Below are 17,464 nucleotides of genomic sequence, written 5' to 3' on the forward strand. Positions count from 1 at the left end.
TTAGCGTAAGCAAATTATTTTGGTCATATTGGTAGATGCAGTTAAAACCAAACAACCAAACATAAATCAAAATGTTCTTTGTAACAAAGCGCAGAATATATTTCAGTCAGGTGTTGATCACACATCGTCATATTTTAATTGCGTTTAATAGTATTGTCTTTAATCCGGATTCGCCGCGTGTAGGCTGTATAATCTGCAACACCCCTGAAAAACACAATACACACAATGGGTAATAAAGTTGTTAACAATTAGCGCTAATCAACACTATTATACCCAAACGAAGTCGACGCATTCGATACAGCCTTATTGCATTCGCGTTTTACAGGAAATGTCAGTTGTCAGTACACTGTATAATGAACACCCCTTTGTGTCAAAACCGGATTTAACTTGAGTGTGAATAGTCGACTGTTTCATGTTCTTTGTATCAATACCATCTGTGTATCTGTATTATAAGTATACCAGTCAACAAACAAGGTGCGCGCTTCCGCATATGGGTATTCGGACGTTCAAAAAATTGACCTACGGTTTAGCGTTCACGCCGTCGAACGCATTAAGCAATATAACTCGTTTTTTTCACTATTTCTTTATTTGCAAAAAATATTAGTGGCTTATAACTTACCTTGCAATCTTTTTTTCTCACATTTTGCGAGTGTGCGAGTGTTAATTTCGAGCCCTGTGTATATGCGTGGATTACGCTGGATTTAAATGCCTCATGCCTACGGTAATTAAGTTTTATTTGTTTCAAATATGGGACATGATTGTTCGTTAGGATCTTAAATTCGACCATCGGTCGAAGGACGAAAAAGGCGAAAATTAATGTTGGACGAATAATAATGGTTTCACAGTATCTAAGAGTACAAAGTATCTGTGCTTAAAATAATCATGTTGAGAGGTATCTTTTAAACTATTCACGTCTGATAATTTTAGGGCCATCCATTAAACCCAGAGGACAACAATGGTTGGACGCCATTGCATGAGGCCACAAATAATGGACACCTAGAGGTCACAGAATATCTGGTTACGCACGGAGCAGACATCAACAACCGAGGAGGATCTGGTTGCGAGGGCATAACCCCCCTTATGGATGCAGCGTCCAGTGGGCATATTGAGATCATGGAACTCCTGATCAAACATGGAGCTAACGTTATTGCAAAGGACAACATGGTATCACTGAGATTTTAGTTGAAGCTTGACTGATTTTTGATGGCAAAAGTAATGATTTACCATAAATAAACCACTATCACAGTTGTATTTAGGATAGGAAAAAGTAAATGAAAAGCAACCAAAGGTTTATTTCTGTACTATAAGATATTAAAATGCACAAATCATTTTTAGCTCCACTGGCCAGAGGCCAGCGGGGCTTATGTCATGGTCCTGTGATATTGTAAAGGACTATTTATAAATTGGTTGGGTGGGGTAGAAATCATCGTGATAAAAGGAGATATTGCTCATTGAAACCTACAAACACTTTTTGGAATTTTGGAAAAAGATTCATGATTGAATGAAGAAACTTTCATTAATCTTGTAGAACATGCGTAGATTTGATCGTCAGCATCTAAAAATATGTGAAATAGAAAGAATGACAATATATTTTGGAAAGATATATGTACCTACTTTATAAGCAAAGGACCTGTGCGACAATGCCCGGCTTTTTAGTCTCTTAAGTTAACACCTTAGTAACGTTTTCCATATATAAAAATGCTCACCCTTCCAACTTTAATCGCCCAGTGCGACGAAGGTAAACAGAAAGTCACATGCTTGAGTACATTTCAACCCATATGCATTGCACGCTTTTTTCACATAAAAAAACAGTGGAGCGATACAGGGCCATCATGGCCCTCTTGTTAAAATGTTTATGTAAAATTCTACTATGCGTCAGTTTTATTGGAGGCCAGTGCTACTGCAATTATTGAGAACTCTCATGTCGCTATTCCAGGGCCTTCCAGCTCTGCACCACATCCAGGAGTTCTACCATAAATACCCTAACCCTGAGACCGACCTCAAGTGTCGCAACATGATCGCACTGCTCAAAGAGAAGATGCCAGAGTATAGAGGTAATGGGAGATTGATTGGTTAGATGCCAGAGTATAGAGGTAATGGGAGATTGATTGGTTACGCAAAAAAAATCTCATCACCAAACGCTTGTTTGCATGTTAGTAATTTACAATAATATACATGTTATCATGTATTGCAATTACATTTCAGGTTTGCAAATCAAATAAAAGTGGAGCGGTCCTTGGTAAACTTTAACTTATTTATTTCACTTATGAAGAAGAATATGTGGTTTTCTGTAGTATTGCATTACTGAAATAATAGGGTATTTCCGACAGGAAGTCGAGTCCCTGATATCCTCTCCCAGCGTGTGCATAGTGCTCTGATTCCAACCTCATCTAGCACTGGTTCCAAGCGTGAACGCAAAAGCACGGGTACCAGGAAGACTGGAAAAAGGTCACAAACAGAGGCTATTCACTCTGACAGTGATTCTTCTGTTGACAGCAGTTCAAGGTGTGTGTACTATAATCAAATACTGTCAAAAAAAAGTGCCGAGTATTCAAACAATCTAAAACAGGAAGAGTCTTTATTTTATGTTGTTGGTTATTTTATTGTTTTATTTCCACCATTTTTGACCTGACAACATGAAATAATTGTCCTGATCTATAGTGGATTTACGTTCTTTGTGGTTGATGAAACATACATGGAGTTAATTTTGACATTTTGTTATGTACCCTGTTTCTCACTAAATGTGCTTCACAGGATAGTGTATTTTTGGTAGGGAGATCGATGCAAGCGTCTTTGATGACCCTGATGACAATGACATTGATCAGGGTGGGGCAGAAGCCTACAGGAAAGCCATTTCTGAAGTTGGAAGGTCTGCAAGTAGATCTGTAGAACTATCACATAGAAAGGTTTGTTGATTAGTTGATTGTATTTTAATACGATTTAAAAAAGATAACTATTTTATTTTTGTAATATTTCCCAGCATCATACAAACATTACAAATTATTATTATCCCCCACCATAGACAGAGGGATATTCTTTTGGGGTTTTCCGTCTTAACGTCCGTCCGAAGCCATATCTTGGAAGTGCTTTGGCGGATTTCATTGGAACTTGGTATGAGTATATATATATATATATATATATATATATATATAGATAAGAGAATGATGAACGCCAAATGGCATTGTACACCATCTGTTAATAACGGAGTTATGGCCCTTTATATCTTGAAAAAATGCTTTTTTGAGTGTCAAATATAACACTTTTGTGTCCAGAAGCATATTGGCGGGGGGGATATCAATTCAACGAATTTGCTTGTTTAAACATATATTCACAATTAACTACTGTTTGTCCCAATATTGTAAGTTTATTATATATTTCAAATGCGATGTTTACTTGAAACATAAATTGTTGTTTCTGTTTATGCGTCTTTATTGGCCCCTACCGGTGAAGGACTTATGGTTTGTGCTCTGTGCGTCTGTCTGTCCGTCTGTCTTTCTGTGAGTCTGTCTGTCACACTTTTCTGGATCCTGCGATAACTTGAAAAGTTCTTCATATTTTTTCATGAAACTTGAAACATGGATAGATGGCAATATGAACATTATGCACCAGGGCCCTCGTTTGGCCGTTTTTGGGGCCGAAATTCGGCCCCATTCCTCCCTTTAAATAGTATACTTTTTTCCCCTATTTCAGCTAAAAATTCCCACCTCCAAAAAAAAATAATTTTTTTTTTTACTTTTATATCTATGTTGCAAGATGGTTTCGTGCTATTTACCTTTGATGAAATGTATATTTATGTAATTTATATTAAAATATAGCAATTTTTAGTGTTGAATGGTTGGTGAAAAGATCTTCTAAAATTCCCCTTTTCGCCCAAAACGACGCGAAATTCCCCCCTCCCCGGCCCCAATCCCCCAAAGTGTAACAAGGGCCCTGTGCATGTCATTTGATTTTGTTCCTACATCAAAAATTCTGGTTTCTATGGCAGCAAATAAAAAAAAAAATCTGGCAATGGCGGAGCCGGTAGGGGACATACATTGCTTGGCAATAGTCTTGTTTTTACTTTAAGTTAGATAAAATATATACTAATTATATTTTCTCAAGTGAAAATAATGACAATGTAAGTGAAGTATCTCTCAAGTTTTGTTGTTGTAGACCTCAGACAGGAAAAAGGACAACCGTGCTCTCCTGAGTGAGGGAGAATTCGTGGGCGACGATTGGTTGGAAGATGATATGAAGAAAGGTGTGGTGCGCAAGAAAAACATGGATGTCAACGGATTTTTGTCGTCTACTGGCACACGAAAACGTAACCGTTCTGACTCCATGAGTCCTAGGAGTACACCAGCCAAGAGACTGGTATCTACCTCTGCACAGAAGAAGAGGTTAAGAGTGGTGGATAGTGATTCTGATGATGACTTCGGGAAAGGGGACTCTGTCTGTGGGGTGGAGGGGGTATCTGCAGTTGCTATGGATACTAATGACACTGATGGTGTGACTGTGGCAAACGGGAATGGGCTTTGTGAAAGTAGTACTTTTATTGATAACGACCTTATATTTGACGATTTTGATGATTTTATAATGGTTGACTCTAAAAATATTCCACCATTAAACTCAAATAAAAACCTAACAAATTCAGTTGATAAAACTGTTAAAAATAAATTAAAAAAGCAATCAAAAATGACTGATTATGGTAGTGTACAGCATGCAAATAGTGGTATAAATGCTACACACTCAAATTTAGTACCAAATTCTGCCATTACAAATAGTACAGTCACAAACCATGTGCAGCCTGCCTCAGGTTACACTCAACTAAATTCTCAGCCAGTGAAAGACAAAATCAGCAGCGTTATGAGACTAACAGTTCATGTGGAAGACTTGATGTTGCTAATTCCGGTTGTGGACCCAGACTGTTCCCGGACATTTGGCTGGCTGGCCCAGGAAGTTGCAGACCGGTACTATCAGAAGAGGGGCGTAAAGTTGAAGCTGACTCTTGGCAAAGATGGGGCGCATTTCTCACCCAGTGACCTTGTGAGTCTCATGCTGGAGAACAATGACAAGGTACCTCATTTGTTTAACCCTTCCCCCCACTCAGAAGCAAAGTGAAAATGGCTATGTGAATGCAGCATAAAACCAGAACAGCCTGCGAGTAACTTGCAGTCTGTTCAGGTTTTATGCTGTTTGCTGCTCATCAGTATCAGGGGTGTGATCCGCGGATCGGGTCATTTCAGCATTTTTGCGTACTTTTGAAAAAAAATGGGTTAAAGTGCGACCAAATCCGCGGGTGTATTTCATAAGCGGCCCTAAAAATCCGCAGCATGCAAAACCTCTCCGCATATTACACTGGTATTCTGTCTTAGCATTTTTAGCTTGGCTGTTTTTTGTAGAAAACCCAAGGTATTGTCATAGCCAGCTCGTCGTCAGCTGTCCGCTGGCGTCGTGCTAAAACTTTGACATTTTGCTCTAAAATCAAAGTGCTTCCACCTACAACTTTAAAACTTTATATTTGGATGCACCTTGATGAGTTCTACACGCCACACCTATTTTGGGGTCACTAGGTCAAAGGTCAATGTCATTGTGACCTCTAAAAAAAAAAATCTGACAAGCTTTCATTTATTCAAAAATGCACCCGCAGCCGAGCGTTGGCACCCGTTATGCGGTGCTCTTGTTTGAAACGAGCGATGTCAAGGGCTGTCTTTCCCAAGCTTCAAATCAAAATTGGTCTTTTAAAATGTGTTTCATATTTCTTTGCTGATTCTATTGCAAATGGTGCCTTTGTGAAGCATTAATGAAGACGAACGAACGAATCTCACAAAATATCGGAGATTTAACAATTATTGAAAACAAATTTAAATGGGAAAGGGAAGAAACAACAGTGAATATAAATCAGGAAGCGATACCACTTTCTGAAAAGGAATGGAAAATCAACTGTCGTGGTAAGGCTAAAGTGATATTCTATTCATGTGAAAAAATCTTGAACGACATAAACTGTGGTAAATTGTCGTTAAGTTGAACACTGTAACATTGTTGACCTTATATAGAATGTAAAGGCATGGAGCTCAAATGAAAGATTGCCGTCATCGTTCACAGGTATTGGAACACTCATTGATTTTGATCCCAATGCTGGTGCCTTTGCATAACATGTTTAGGGATTTAAAAAAGATTTTCATATAAAAATATTGTTGATAAGTTTAAGATGGTGTTTATTTAAATGTCTGTTTTAAGGTTTGTCATTGCGTTACTCATGCGATTCAGGTAGTCAAAATCAGTCTTCAGAATTTTCCTCCCCTCAGACTTCACCTCAGTCACACCCCTGAGTATCTAAGGGTTGGAAATAAAGCCTTTGAATTTGAATCTTTTAAGAAAGATCTTCAATTAAATTTAACTTTCTAAGTGACTACAAATGCGTCAATATACCTATCTAAGTGGTAAAGGGTTACTGCTTTTTCTAACAACTTTAAGCATTAAAGGGCTTACCCAGGCTTAACATTTGTGGTAGCCAAATTTACCATTTTACATCTGATTTCTTATCATTTTTTATATTTTACAGGCGATTAGGCCAAAAAAAAAATTAAAATGATTTTCGGATTTTTTTTCTAAAAGTGTCGGGTAGGAGGACGGAAAAAAAAAAAAAAGATGGGTGACCAAATATGCACTCATTTCAAAAATGTTATGGTATGAAGTTCTTTTTACTAAGCAACCACAGTGATTTTTTTTTAAACATGTTGATGTGCAAAATGATCATAATCAGACTGCAGGTCTTGATGTGCAGTTTTTAAATTAGTTTGAATTTTAAAAATATCTTAACTAGTTCAAAAGTTATGCAATTTTTTCACTTGTCTATAATAAACTTTTTGGTGATTTTTTTATGTTTTTTTTCACAAGGAATCTATATGTTGCATTAAAAATACTTTATCTCAACAAACAATCAATAAGCTATTGAGGTTTAAAAGAAACATTTATAGTTTATTTTCCAGTAAAAATCAATACCGCAGACAAATACAAATACCATAATAAAACGCTTTTCAGGGGTTTCACTGGCCCAAAAAAAGTTGTCGCCACTTCTCGCGGTGTGAAAACCGCCCGTAATTCAAACTTAATCAATAAGGACAATCATTTAAGGAACCTTACTACATTAATGAATAATGGCATTTACTATATTTTTATTACTCTGAGAAGTATGTTAATACATAAATAACAATAAGTACCTTCATTAGTCTTAATATTAAAAGCTTTATTTTTATATAAATAACATTTTTTCCACTTGATAAACCAGATAACCAACATAATAGAATAACGTTAACAATAATGTAACAGTATGCTGCATAAATGTTTCAGAATTATTTATTAAAACCTAGAAGCACACAAATATATATAATCTAAAAGGAAAAATAAATCAAACATGAGAAATTAAAGCATCCCAATTCAAATTGTTAAACAGTTTATACATTTGGTCATTTGGACATGATATACATCAACTTCTGTTTATTATCAAATTTCACAAATTCTAAAACAACACCTTTTGTTAAAAGGTTTTCTGTTAGTTGTGGTGGTTGATTTCCAGGTTCAATTAAATGAATATTTTTTCACATCTATTTCTTGACAGAAAGGCCCAGGATAATTGCCACCATCCATTCTTGTTGTTTGAAATAACGCAAAACATATTTGTACAAACTATATACAACAAGTCAACACATAAATGTCACTATCTTTATATATGTCCGAATTTTAACATATCCAAAATATAGTACATCGAGTGAAGGAGCTACTTTTGATTTCAGAAATAGTTGGTATCTTAATTAAAATATATCGTTCCCAGAACATTTTAATAATGGAACTGTTAAACACAAATGCCTGTTGAAACAAGTTAAGATGTGTTTTTGTCGTGGTATTGATAAAAGAAATAGCGTCCCTAATAATCGTTATAATTATTGATCTTCATGACAGTTTATCACAGGATAACATAATTGATAGTTCAATGTCATAAATGAGCTGTCAATCCGATAATAACCCCCATAAACTTGACTATTTTATTTGGACATTCATGGTTTGAAATCGTTATAAGAACTGTTGATTTTGCGATTTTTGAACTTTTGGTACGAAGTTGGAAACAAAACCAAAGTTTCGTACCCATTGAAAATAACGAAAAAAACACATATTATATGCACAAATTCGTCACAACAACTACATTAAACAACACATAAAATTTTATTCTCTAAAATATGACCGTATTTGTGCTAAAAATATGGAATGTTTAAAGTTGATAGGCGTAAATGGGTTTCGCATTGCGAGCACCTGTTAAATTAAAATCGTTCTTTTCTAATTGCTTTCATATTATTTTTTAGTCATTTTAATACTATCAATTTTATAAAATTGTAAAGAAATAATAAAATATTTACTTCCAAATCGATTCCATTCAGGATTTCATTTGATGGTTGCATAATTATTGGGAAATTAGCAGACTTTGCTGATGAAAGCGTTGTAGGGTTCTTCAACTTCTTGCACAAACAATGATGGCGTAGCTGTTGTTAAATGTAAATTCCAGCACATGTACACGATGAAGGAGGTTCACATATTTATGTGGGTAATTAAAGCTGGGTTTATTATGATGATTTATAACTCATTTGAACTTTTTCTAAAACCAGGCAAGCGTTTCGTGTTTTAAAGCCACCTTTTGGCATCAGAAAAAAAAAGGTTTTTTTTTTATATTATATTTTTTTTGGTTTCTTCAAAAATTGGAGTCGGCGGGTCTGAAAATCATTTTATTAAAAAATTCTGGCCTTATGAAGAAAAAATGTAGCCAAATGGAAATCCCCTTGCACAAATTCCGTTTTAAAATGATCATATGTTCTAAATTCTCAGATTTGATGTAAATGCGGGAAATGGTTGTATGTTAATCTCGCAGATTGAGAGTTACCTGGAGAGCAGGGATCAGCAACCACCCATGACTGAGACGTACAAACAAGCATGTGCTGACCTGAAAATTGGTGAGATAAAGTCAAATAACCTTACTGGGCTGATAAGTGTTACATGTACAAATTGAAAATTGACGTTTGGTTCGTTTAATCGACTTGTTCACACATGGGCAAACAAATAACAATTTACTTAAAAATTGATACTAAAATTATATATATTTTGTTGGTTGATTTCCAATTAGGAAAATGAAATTATTTAAAATCCAGGAAAGTTTTGGTCGGGGTTGCATATTTTACAAACATCAGTACTTAAAGGGGCTGTCAACCAGATTGACGAAAAAAAGGAAAGTTCTAAAATACCGTATTATTTAAAAATTATTAATTTATATTGATAAAAATATAACGTCTGGTATATTACATAACTTAAAAAAAGTTATTAAGTTGTCATATTTTGAGTATGTCTACCAGGTTACTACCAGTCAACTATAAATAACGCAAGTAGATTGATCATCATTGTCACGAGGTAAACCCAGGAATGCAAATTGCGCATGCTTAGTGAATAATATATATTTTATATATAAAATGATCAATCTACTTGCGTGATTTAAAGTGTATATATTGTTATGTCACCTATTTTTGCGATGTTCTTTCGATTTCACATCACCAAAATTTATTACCGAATATACTGAAAATATGGAAACTTTTTTTCAAGTAATGTAACATATCAGTTGTGATATTTTAATCAATATAAACTAATAATTGTGAAAAAAATACGGATTTTTTTTACTTTTCTTTTTTCGTCAATCAGGTTGACAGCCCCTTTAAGCTATCATTGATTGTTGTTTTTTTCTAGTTTCAGTTCACTACAAGAATAATTGAAATTAATAAAAATACAGAAAAGTTTTGGGGTGGGATTACATGTTTTACAAACATCCTTTGTTAGAAGCACATGAATGGATGTATTTTATTCTGTTTCAGTCCACTACAAGAATGTGAGTTCCTTACTGGAGGCCAGTGAGGTGTCGGGTCACCTTGACCTCAGTGACCTTGCCCTTCGTGCCACACGCGTCCAGCCGTTGTTGAAGGCTCTCCAGCACTGTACCACCCTGCGCAACCTCAACATCTCAGGTGAAGTAGGTTACAGGGTAACAAATTTTACTCTCGACAGTTTGCAATTTCCTTGTGATAGCATGTGGATAAATGGAATAAGACATGCACCAGGGTATGTGCATTGTAATAACTAACAAAGTAAACAAGACACAGGACATAGCTTTGGAATCTTATGTTAAAAAACTGCTTATCACATGCATCAGGTTATGTATCTCTTAAAGGCACAGTTAAAGGACTACCTGGCCTCTGTGGGGTATTCCACGCCATGTTTTGAATTAACTATCCTTATCTGCGGTTTTTCTTTGAGATGACATAGAAATGGTTTCATGTTCTGTGCTGATCTCAGCTTCATATTGACCTCTTTTGACAAGGGTCCTCTGCTCTGTCTTCTCAGCAGGGTGACAGTATGCATGCTGGAGTGCAATAGATACAATATCTTTGGGAGAGTGGGTCAAATGAAGAAGAAGAATTAAACTATGCCTTTAATATATGACAACATAAACATATACAAGAGGGTGGACTTTACGTCAATAGTCATACATAATCAATACATAGCATGCAATTAAGGATATACTATACGCCAAGCTAGGGACATATTTTTATCTGAGATTAATTCTTGTTATTTCTTGTTATTTGCAGGTAACAGGTTAGGAGATGCGGGCCTGTGCAACCTATGTAAGGTACTGGGTACAGTACCAAATTTAGCCAGCCTGAGTCTTGGATGCAATGACATCACTGCTGAGGGTGTCTCCACACTTGTTTGTACCATCACTGCAGAAAACAGCAAAGCTTTACAGGTGATTTTATGGATTCATTCAAATATTAGTATGTTGAAATAATGATTTTTAATGATTTTTTCTTTAATGTTAATTTAACGTCAAGCACACTTAAGATACATTAATAAATTGTTGTTTTAATGTTGATAGAACACAAGGCTTGTCGTATATTACCATGTAATGCAAAAAGTTATCAATTATGCAGGGATTTTCAAAGTCTATGAGTGGGATCTATGCTTTTGAGATGACATTGTGAGACACATTTAGAAAAAGTCTACACAAATCTAAGTGCAAAGTAAAAATTTATTAAACTGAAAAGAAAAGCTATTAACACCTTCATATATTCAAATATTATAAATTATTATAAAGAAAGCCCTGTGAAGACTGTTACATCAATATTTTTATTATTGTCCTACTTTCCTTACAACCCAGAACCTGTTATCGCTGGACCTGGGCCACAATCCACTGTGTGATGGAAGCCTGCCAAGCCTAGCAGGGCTCATCAGCTGTCTGCCCCGCCTCCACACCCTTGTACTGGCCTCCTGTTGCATCACTGTGGCCTTCTTCCAGCACAACCGGCTACAATTTACTGAGGCTCTTCATAGTGAGTATAGGGGGATTTATTATCTACCAATACCAAAAACATATAATTTTATGCTTTTCCCCCATGTTTTCAATAAATTGGTTTGCTTGGATAATTTTGCCAGAATAATAATGTCGTGAAACTAAAAAATTTAAATAATGACATCATATTGTAAATGTCTTTTTTGACATGGTTAGCAAACCATTTCATTTCCAAAAAAGCTTGTCAAGAATGTAACTTTTTCATTTATGATGCAATTTTAAAAGAATACCTATTACCTAAAAAGTCAAGGTCACACTTTGGTGTCCAAGGTCAAATTTGACCTATAACAACTTGTATTTGACGTAAGTGGAGTTTTAAGACAAGCTTGGAGTGCACGGGAATCTGAACCTTATGGACATCTGTGGTTTGTCTCCACCCAGAGTCTAGCCTCCAGCACTTAGACATGTCCTACAACCAGCTGGGGTGTGTGGGCATAGAGTTGCTACTGAAATGTCAGTACCCGACCAAACTGCTCTCCCTGGACCTGTCGGCCACCCTCTGCGACCACCGGTCATCACAGATGTACAGGCACCTGTATAACTATGCTACACAGGTATGGCCAACATAAAAACAGTCCTGGCTTCAACAGTACATTGTAGACAAAAATAACAGACTTAAAATTGGCCATGCTCTGTGAAAAGAGGGTTTAATGCATGTGCTTGAAAATTTGTTGCAGATAAGCCTGTGCAGTCTGCACATTCTAGTCACAGATGACACTTTCCGCCTAAACTAGATTTTTGCTAAGACGAGACTTTGTGTAAACAAAAAAATGATGAAAGCCGAATGTTTCGTCCCTGATTAGCCTGTGCAGACTGCACAGGTTAATCTTGGAAGACACTTTACGCACATGAAGTAAACCCCCTTTTCATAGAGCATGGCCCTAATGGGTGTTTTCAGATCTAAGAAAATTCACATTGTTTTTCCAATAATTGTTTTAATTGTTTGCTTTGTAATTTAAACATGATACATATTACTAATGAAGCATTACGTGATCATTTAACATTGTAGGTAAGGTTTGCATGCACTACTCCATATCTTTGTATCTACTTCAGATACCACTTCACCTCAGTGTTTAGGGTCTGTGTGGCATTCCCATTCCATGACCAAGACGTATAACTGTCAACAGCTTGTATATAGGATTATACCCCATTGTGGAATTTATTATACAAGTTTGGTTTGCATGCAAGATGATATTTGATTAAAGGTTTGCGTGCAACAAGTACACATCTCTTTTAACTGCTACAGATAATCAATTTAAACTTCACTGCTCTCCCTGGACTTGCTTGAGGATCATCATGCGAGGTCATAGACCGTTATTGTGAACTGCAAATTAGCAGAATTATGCCCCTTTGGGTACTTAGGAAATTCAGGTCAACATTTGCCTGCAACAACTCTCTATTTCTAGCTGACATGTTAACCTAGTAGACATGAAGTTTGGTCCAAGGCACTGTTTCATAACATATATGGGCTGTGCTCTGTGAAAAGGGGTGCTAATGCATATGCCTAAAGTATGGTCCCAGTCTGCACAGGCTAATCAGGGACGACACTTGATATTTTCTGTTTAAAGAAAGTATTTCTAAGCAAAAATCCAGTTTAGGCGGAAAGTGTCGTCCCTGATTAGCCTGTGCGGACTAAACAGACTAATCTGGGATGACATTTTATGCACATGCATTAAACCCCCTTTTCACAGAGCGCTACTCAAGTCAAGTACATTTTATTTACCAAGTCGTATAACTGTCTTCATGGTGTCCACTGTTCACTATCTTCATGGTGTACACTGTTCACTGTCTGTATGGTGTACACTGTTCACTGTCTGTATGGTGTACACTGTTCACTGTCTGTATGGTGTACACTGTTCACTGTCTGTATGGTGTACACTGTTCACTGTCTGTATGGTGTTCACTGTCTGTACACTGTTCACTGTCTGTATGGTGTCCACTGTTCACTGTCTGTATGGTGTTCACTGTCTGTATGGTGTACACTGTTCACTGTCTGCATGGTGTTCACTGTCTGTATGGTGTCCACTGTTCACTGTCTGTATGGTGTTCACTGTCTGTATGGTTTACACTGTTCACTGTCTGTATGGTGTCCACTGTTCATTGTCTGTATGGTGTACACTGTTCACTGTCTGTATGGTGTCCACTGTTCACTGTCTGTATAGTATTCACTGTCTGTATGGTGTCCACTGTTCGCTGTCTGTATGGTGTTCACTGTCTGTATGGTGTACACTGTTCACTGTCTGTATGGTGTACACTGTTCACTGCCTGTATGGTGTACACTGTTCACTGTCTGTATGGTGTCCACTGTTCACTGTCTGTATGATGTCCACTGTTCACTGTCTGTATGGTGTTCACTGTTCACTGTCTGTATGGTGTCCACTGTGCACTGTCTGTATGGTGTACACTATTCACTGTCTGTATGGTGTACACTGTTCACTGTCTGCATGGTGTCCACTTTTCACTGTATTCATGGTGTCCACTGTTCACTGTCTGTATGTTGTCCACTGTTCACTGTCTGTATGATGTCCACTGTTCACTGTCTTCATAATGTCCACTGTTCACTGTCTGTATGGTGTCCACCGTTTGTTGTCTGTATGGTGTCCACTGTTCACTGTCTGCATGGTGTCCACTGTTCACTGTCTGCATGGTGTCCACTGTTCACTGTCTGCATGTTGTCTACTGTTCACTGTCTGCATGGTGTCCACTGTTCACTGTCTGTTTGGTGTCCACTGTTCACTGTTTGTATGGTGTCCACTCTTCACTGTCTGGATGGTGTCCACTATTCAATGTCTGGATGGTGTCCACTGTTCACTGTCTGTATGATGTCCACTGTTCACTGTCTGGATAGTGTCCACTATTCACTGTCTTCATGGTGTCCACTGTTCACTGTTTGTATGATGCCCACTGTTCACTGTCTGGATGGTGTCCACTATTCACTGTCTTCATGGTGTCCACTGTTCACTGTTACAGGATGAGTGTGCCATTGAGGAGTTGAGACTGCGGTCCTGCCATTTGGGAACAGAGGATGCAGACTTCTTTACACAGTAGGAACATACAAAAAATATTTTCTTGTTGAACCATTTACCACTTAGATACATTTTTTATGCATTTGTAGTCCCTTAGAAAGTTAAACTTAATAAAGACCTTTCTTACTAGATTCAAGTTTTTAAGCGATCATTTCCAAGCCTTAGGTACTGATGAGCAGCAAACAGCATAAAACCTGAACAGACTGCGAGTTACTCGCAGACTGTTCTGGTTTTATGCTGTTTGCACTTAGCCGTTTCCACTTTGCTTCTGAGTGGGAAAGGGTTAAATGCATATAGAAATATTGATTGCATTTGAAGATGATAATGAGCTTTGAAAAATGCAGTTTGTTATTTGTATTTCTGTATAGTATATTTCTTGGTTTGAACTGGTGAACAATTTTAAATTGATATTTTTAAGGCTTTGCCCAAACAAATCCACACTTAACTTTACTGTATACTTCTTTGAAAAAGGGAAAGTGTAAGTGTGCTTAAATATTTTTAACGCATTAATCCTCAATATTGGGCTGAATTGCTTTCTTTCTGCATTGAAATATTCGTTTTTGGGTGTCTTGATAGGATAAAAGACAAGAGATTTTCACATACCTCAGCAAAATTACCAAAACTTGGTTTAGCTTCCTTTCGGTCTTTATTAAGATTTCTTTCACTTTAAAGTGATAGCTGTAACTCAGTAAAAGTTTGAGCACAGTCACTTTTTGACTGAAATACTGAGCTTGAAAATTCTATTATTTTCTTAATGTTTATCCCGACCTGAAGAGCCCCACTGACCATTTCCCATTAGGCAAAAAGAGAACAACCTCCGCTCTATTCAGAATGTGCATGTTCTTCTCTTCAGGCTCCCTTCAGTGGCAAAACATCTTCAGAAGCTGGACCTTTCAGATAATCCAAAGATAACCAGTCCGTTCCTTCAGCATCTCATCAAGTCATCTGCAAGTGACGGGTCGTCTCTTGAGGACCTGGTTGCTATGGAAACGGGGGTCACAGCGCCTTTGTCTGTTGAGTTTCTGGATGCGATAATGGAGAAGCTAGCATCAAGAGTGCCTCTCAGACGGCTCGCGTTCTCGTGTATAAAGCTAGAGAAACTTGACGTGGACAGTTTGAGGCAGGTCTGGTGCGATCGGTATGAGAACTTTGCGGAGGTCAGCTGTGGAGATAATGTGGTGCGCTTGAATGTGAAGGACAGATGATGTGAGCTGTATTGATGCATAAATCACATAGTGAATTGTGTTGCGAAGCAGCATAGGAATCTGGTGTTTGAAAAAAGTAATATGGGTATTGAGCTTCAACCCTTTATCACTTAGATAGGTATTTTGACGCATGTGTAGTCCCTTAGATAGTTAGATTTAATAAAAGACCTTTCTAACTATATTCAAAAATGTCTACATTTCCAACCCTTAGATACTGATGAGCAGCAAACAGCATAAAACCTGAAATGCAAGTTACTCGCACAATGTACTGGCTTTATGCTGTTTGCACACAGCCAGTTCCACTTTGCTTCTTAGTGGGAAATGGTTAAAGGACTTTAGGATACATTCAATTTTGTTGACATTGTAGTTTGGGGATATTTGTTGAATCTTGAATTCATGGATTTTTTATGTTTTAACCAATACTTTTGATGTAAATCTTCATCGAACATTTTATTTCTTGGTTTAGCGGGTCTACAAACAACTAGGGTCCGGCAATTAAAATTGGTTTCACAGTACTTGATAATTTTTGTACTTAAAGTTTAAGTTTGTGAAAAATAATCAGAGGCATCAGTAATTGGCTGCTATTATTCTGATTTCAAAATTAAAGTAAATTCCACAAAATTTACCCTCAAACATTGTGTAATTGTATGTTTTGATGTTCAGAACTTAAGTTGTTTGCTGTTCATCATGTATTGTCTTAATTAGTGAACCATGGGCTTATTCAGATTGTCTTATGAATTTGTATTTTGTAGGACATTATATAGTGGCAATATATGTGTTTGTCCAATAAATGCATGATTTCTTTGAATTCTAGAATTGCATATTAATTTACTAAACCACCAGTTAATAAAATTCAACAAGATGTTTCTTCATAAGTAAATTTTACCAGGTTGTTTGTTATTTTTATGATATTTATTGAAATAAAAGAAAAAGCGGGTGTTGTACGTGTTAGTTCTGTTGATATACATGTGTCCATGGTACTGGCTGATTGTAGTGTTTTTCACTATGGTTACAAGAAGCTTCTAGTGACTTGCACGTTTTCATTAGGTAATTTAATAGCTTCAAGTGTAATAATATGGTTACAATACTCCATTTGCTAAAGAGCAGATTTTAGCAATTGACGTGTTTCGATATGGTTACAAGCAAATTCTAGCAATTGACGTGGTCTGATATGGTTACCAGCAGATTCTAACAATTGACGTGTTACGATATGGTTAAGAGCAGCTTCTAGTTATAAACGTGTTCCTTATGGCAGCGAGCACACTTCTTTTGTGATTATCTCATTTGAATATTGTTTAGTTAAGATTTTGAGGTCGCAGTGTTGTAGTGGATATGGTACTGGTTCTACTTCGGAAACAGACTCGATAACCATACATGGTCGAGTAAAAGCCAGAATTGGTATCTTTGACGTGTCTATCAAGCTCCAGGTGATTAACGATTGCCCCGATTTTAGTAATTCATCTTTGCACATCTTTGTAATTGCAACAATCAGTGTAGTTATTACCCGTGTATGTATCAATTGCTGAATTCAACAACACTTAATTGATATCATGAGTGAAAATAACTTAGGTACATTTTTTAGCCAACTTGTCAAGAAAATTTACTTGATCTAATATTTACAACAAACCCGTCATTGATTATCCCCGCCGAATAAAATTCAGAGGGATGTAGTAATTGGTCCCGTCCGTCTGTGTGTCTGTGCATCTGTCCGAAACTTTGTCCAGAGCGTAACTCCAAATCTATTGAATGGATTTCCTTCAAACTTAGAATATAAACAGATGGCAACTAGGAGACGTGCAGTGACCAAGAACCAT

The 17,464-nt window shown here is 36.8% G+C and overlaps 1 protein-coding gene across 10 annotated transcripts in view; it reads left to right on the top strand.

Annotated features, from left to right (window-relative positions):
- The window catches only part of LOC127857529 (tonsoku-like protein), a 42,229-nt gene extending 25,642 nt beyond the window's left edge, over positions 1 to 16,587 (top strand). For 9 of the 10 annotated variants that reach the window (XM_052393941.1, XM_052393942.1, XM_052393944.1 and 6 more), the window contains 12 exons: positions 928 to 1,164; positions 1,937 to 2,054; positions 2,331 to 2,505; positions 2,774 to 2,906; positions 4,153 to 5,055; positions 8,900 to 8,981; positions 9,888 to 10,037; positions 10,659 to 10,816; positions 11,228 to 11,399; positions 11,801 to 11,973; positions 14,390 to 14,463; positions 15,299 to 16,587. In XM_052393941.1, coding sequence (XP_052249901.1) covers positions 928 to 1,164; positions 1,937 to 2,054; positions 2,331 to 2,505; positions 2,774 to 2,906; positions 4,153 to 5,055; positions 8,900 to 8,981; positions 9,888 to 10,037; positions 10,659 to 10,816; positions 11,228 to 11,399; positions 11,801 to 11,973; positions 14,390 to 14,463; positions 15,299 to 15,650 — 2,727 coding nt within the window. In that variant the 3' untranslated portion in view covers positions 15,651 to 16,587. Of the gene's footprint in view, positions 1 to 927; positions 1,165 to 1,936; positions 2,055 to 2,330; positions 2,506 to 2,773; positions 2,907 to 4,152; positions 5,056 to 8,899; positions 8,982 to 9,887; positions 10,038 to 10,658; positions 10,817 to 11,227; positions 11,400 to 11,800; positions 11,974 to 12,472; positions 12,625 to 14,389; positions 14,464 to 15,298 lie in introns of all 10 variants that reach the window. The other variant, XR_008038402.1, reaches the window with a different exon arrangement.
- Positions 16,588 to 17,464: the final 877 nt, after the last annotated feature.

The sequence above is a fragment of the Dreissena polymorpha genome, chromosome 14 (assembly GCF_020536995.1).
Source record: "Dreissena polymorpha isolate Duluth1 chromosome 14, UMN_Dpol_1.0, whole genome shotgun sequence".
In the NCBI taxonomy this organism is placed as follows: domain Eukaryota; kingdom Metazoa; phylum Mollusca; class Bivalvia; order Myida; family Dreissenidae; genus Dreissena; species Dreissena polymorpha.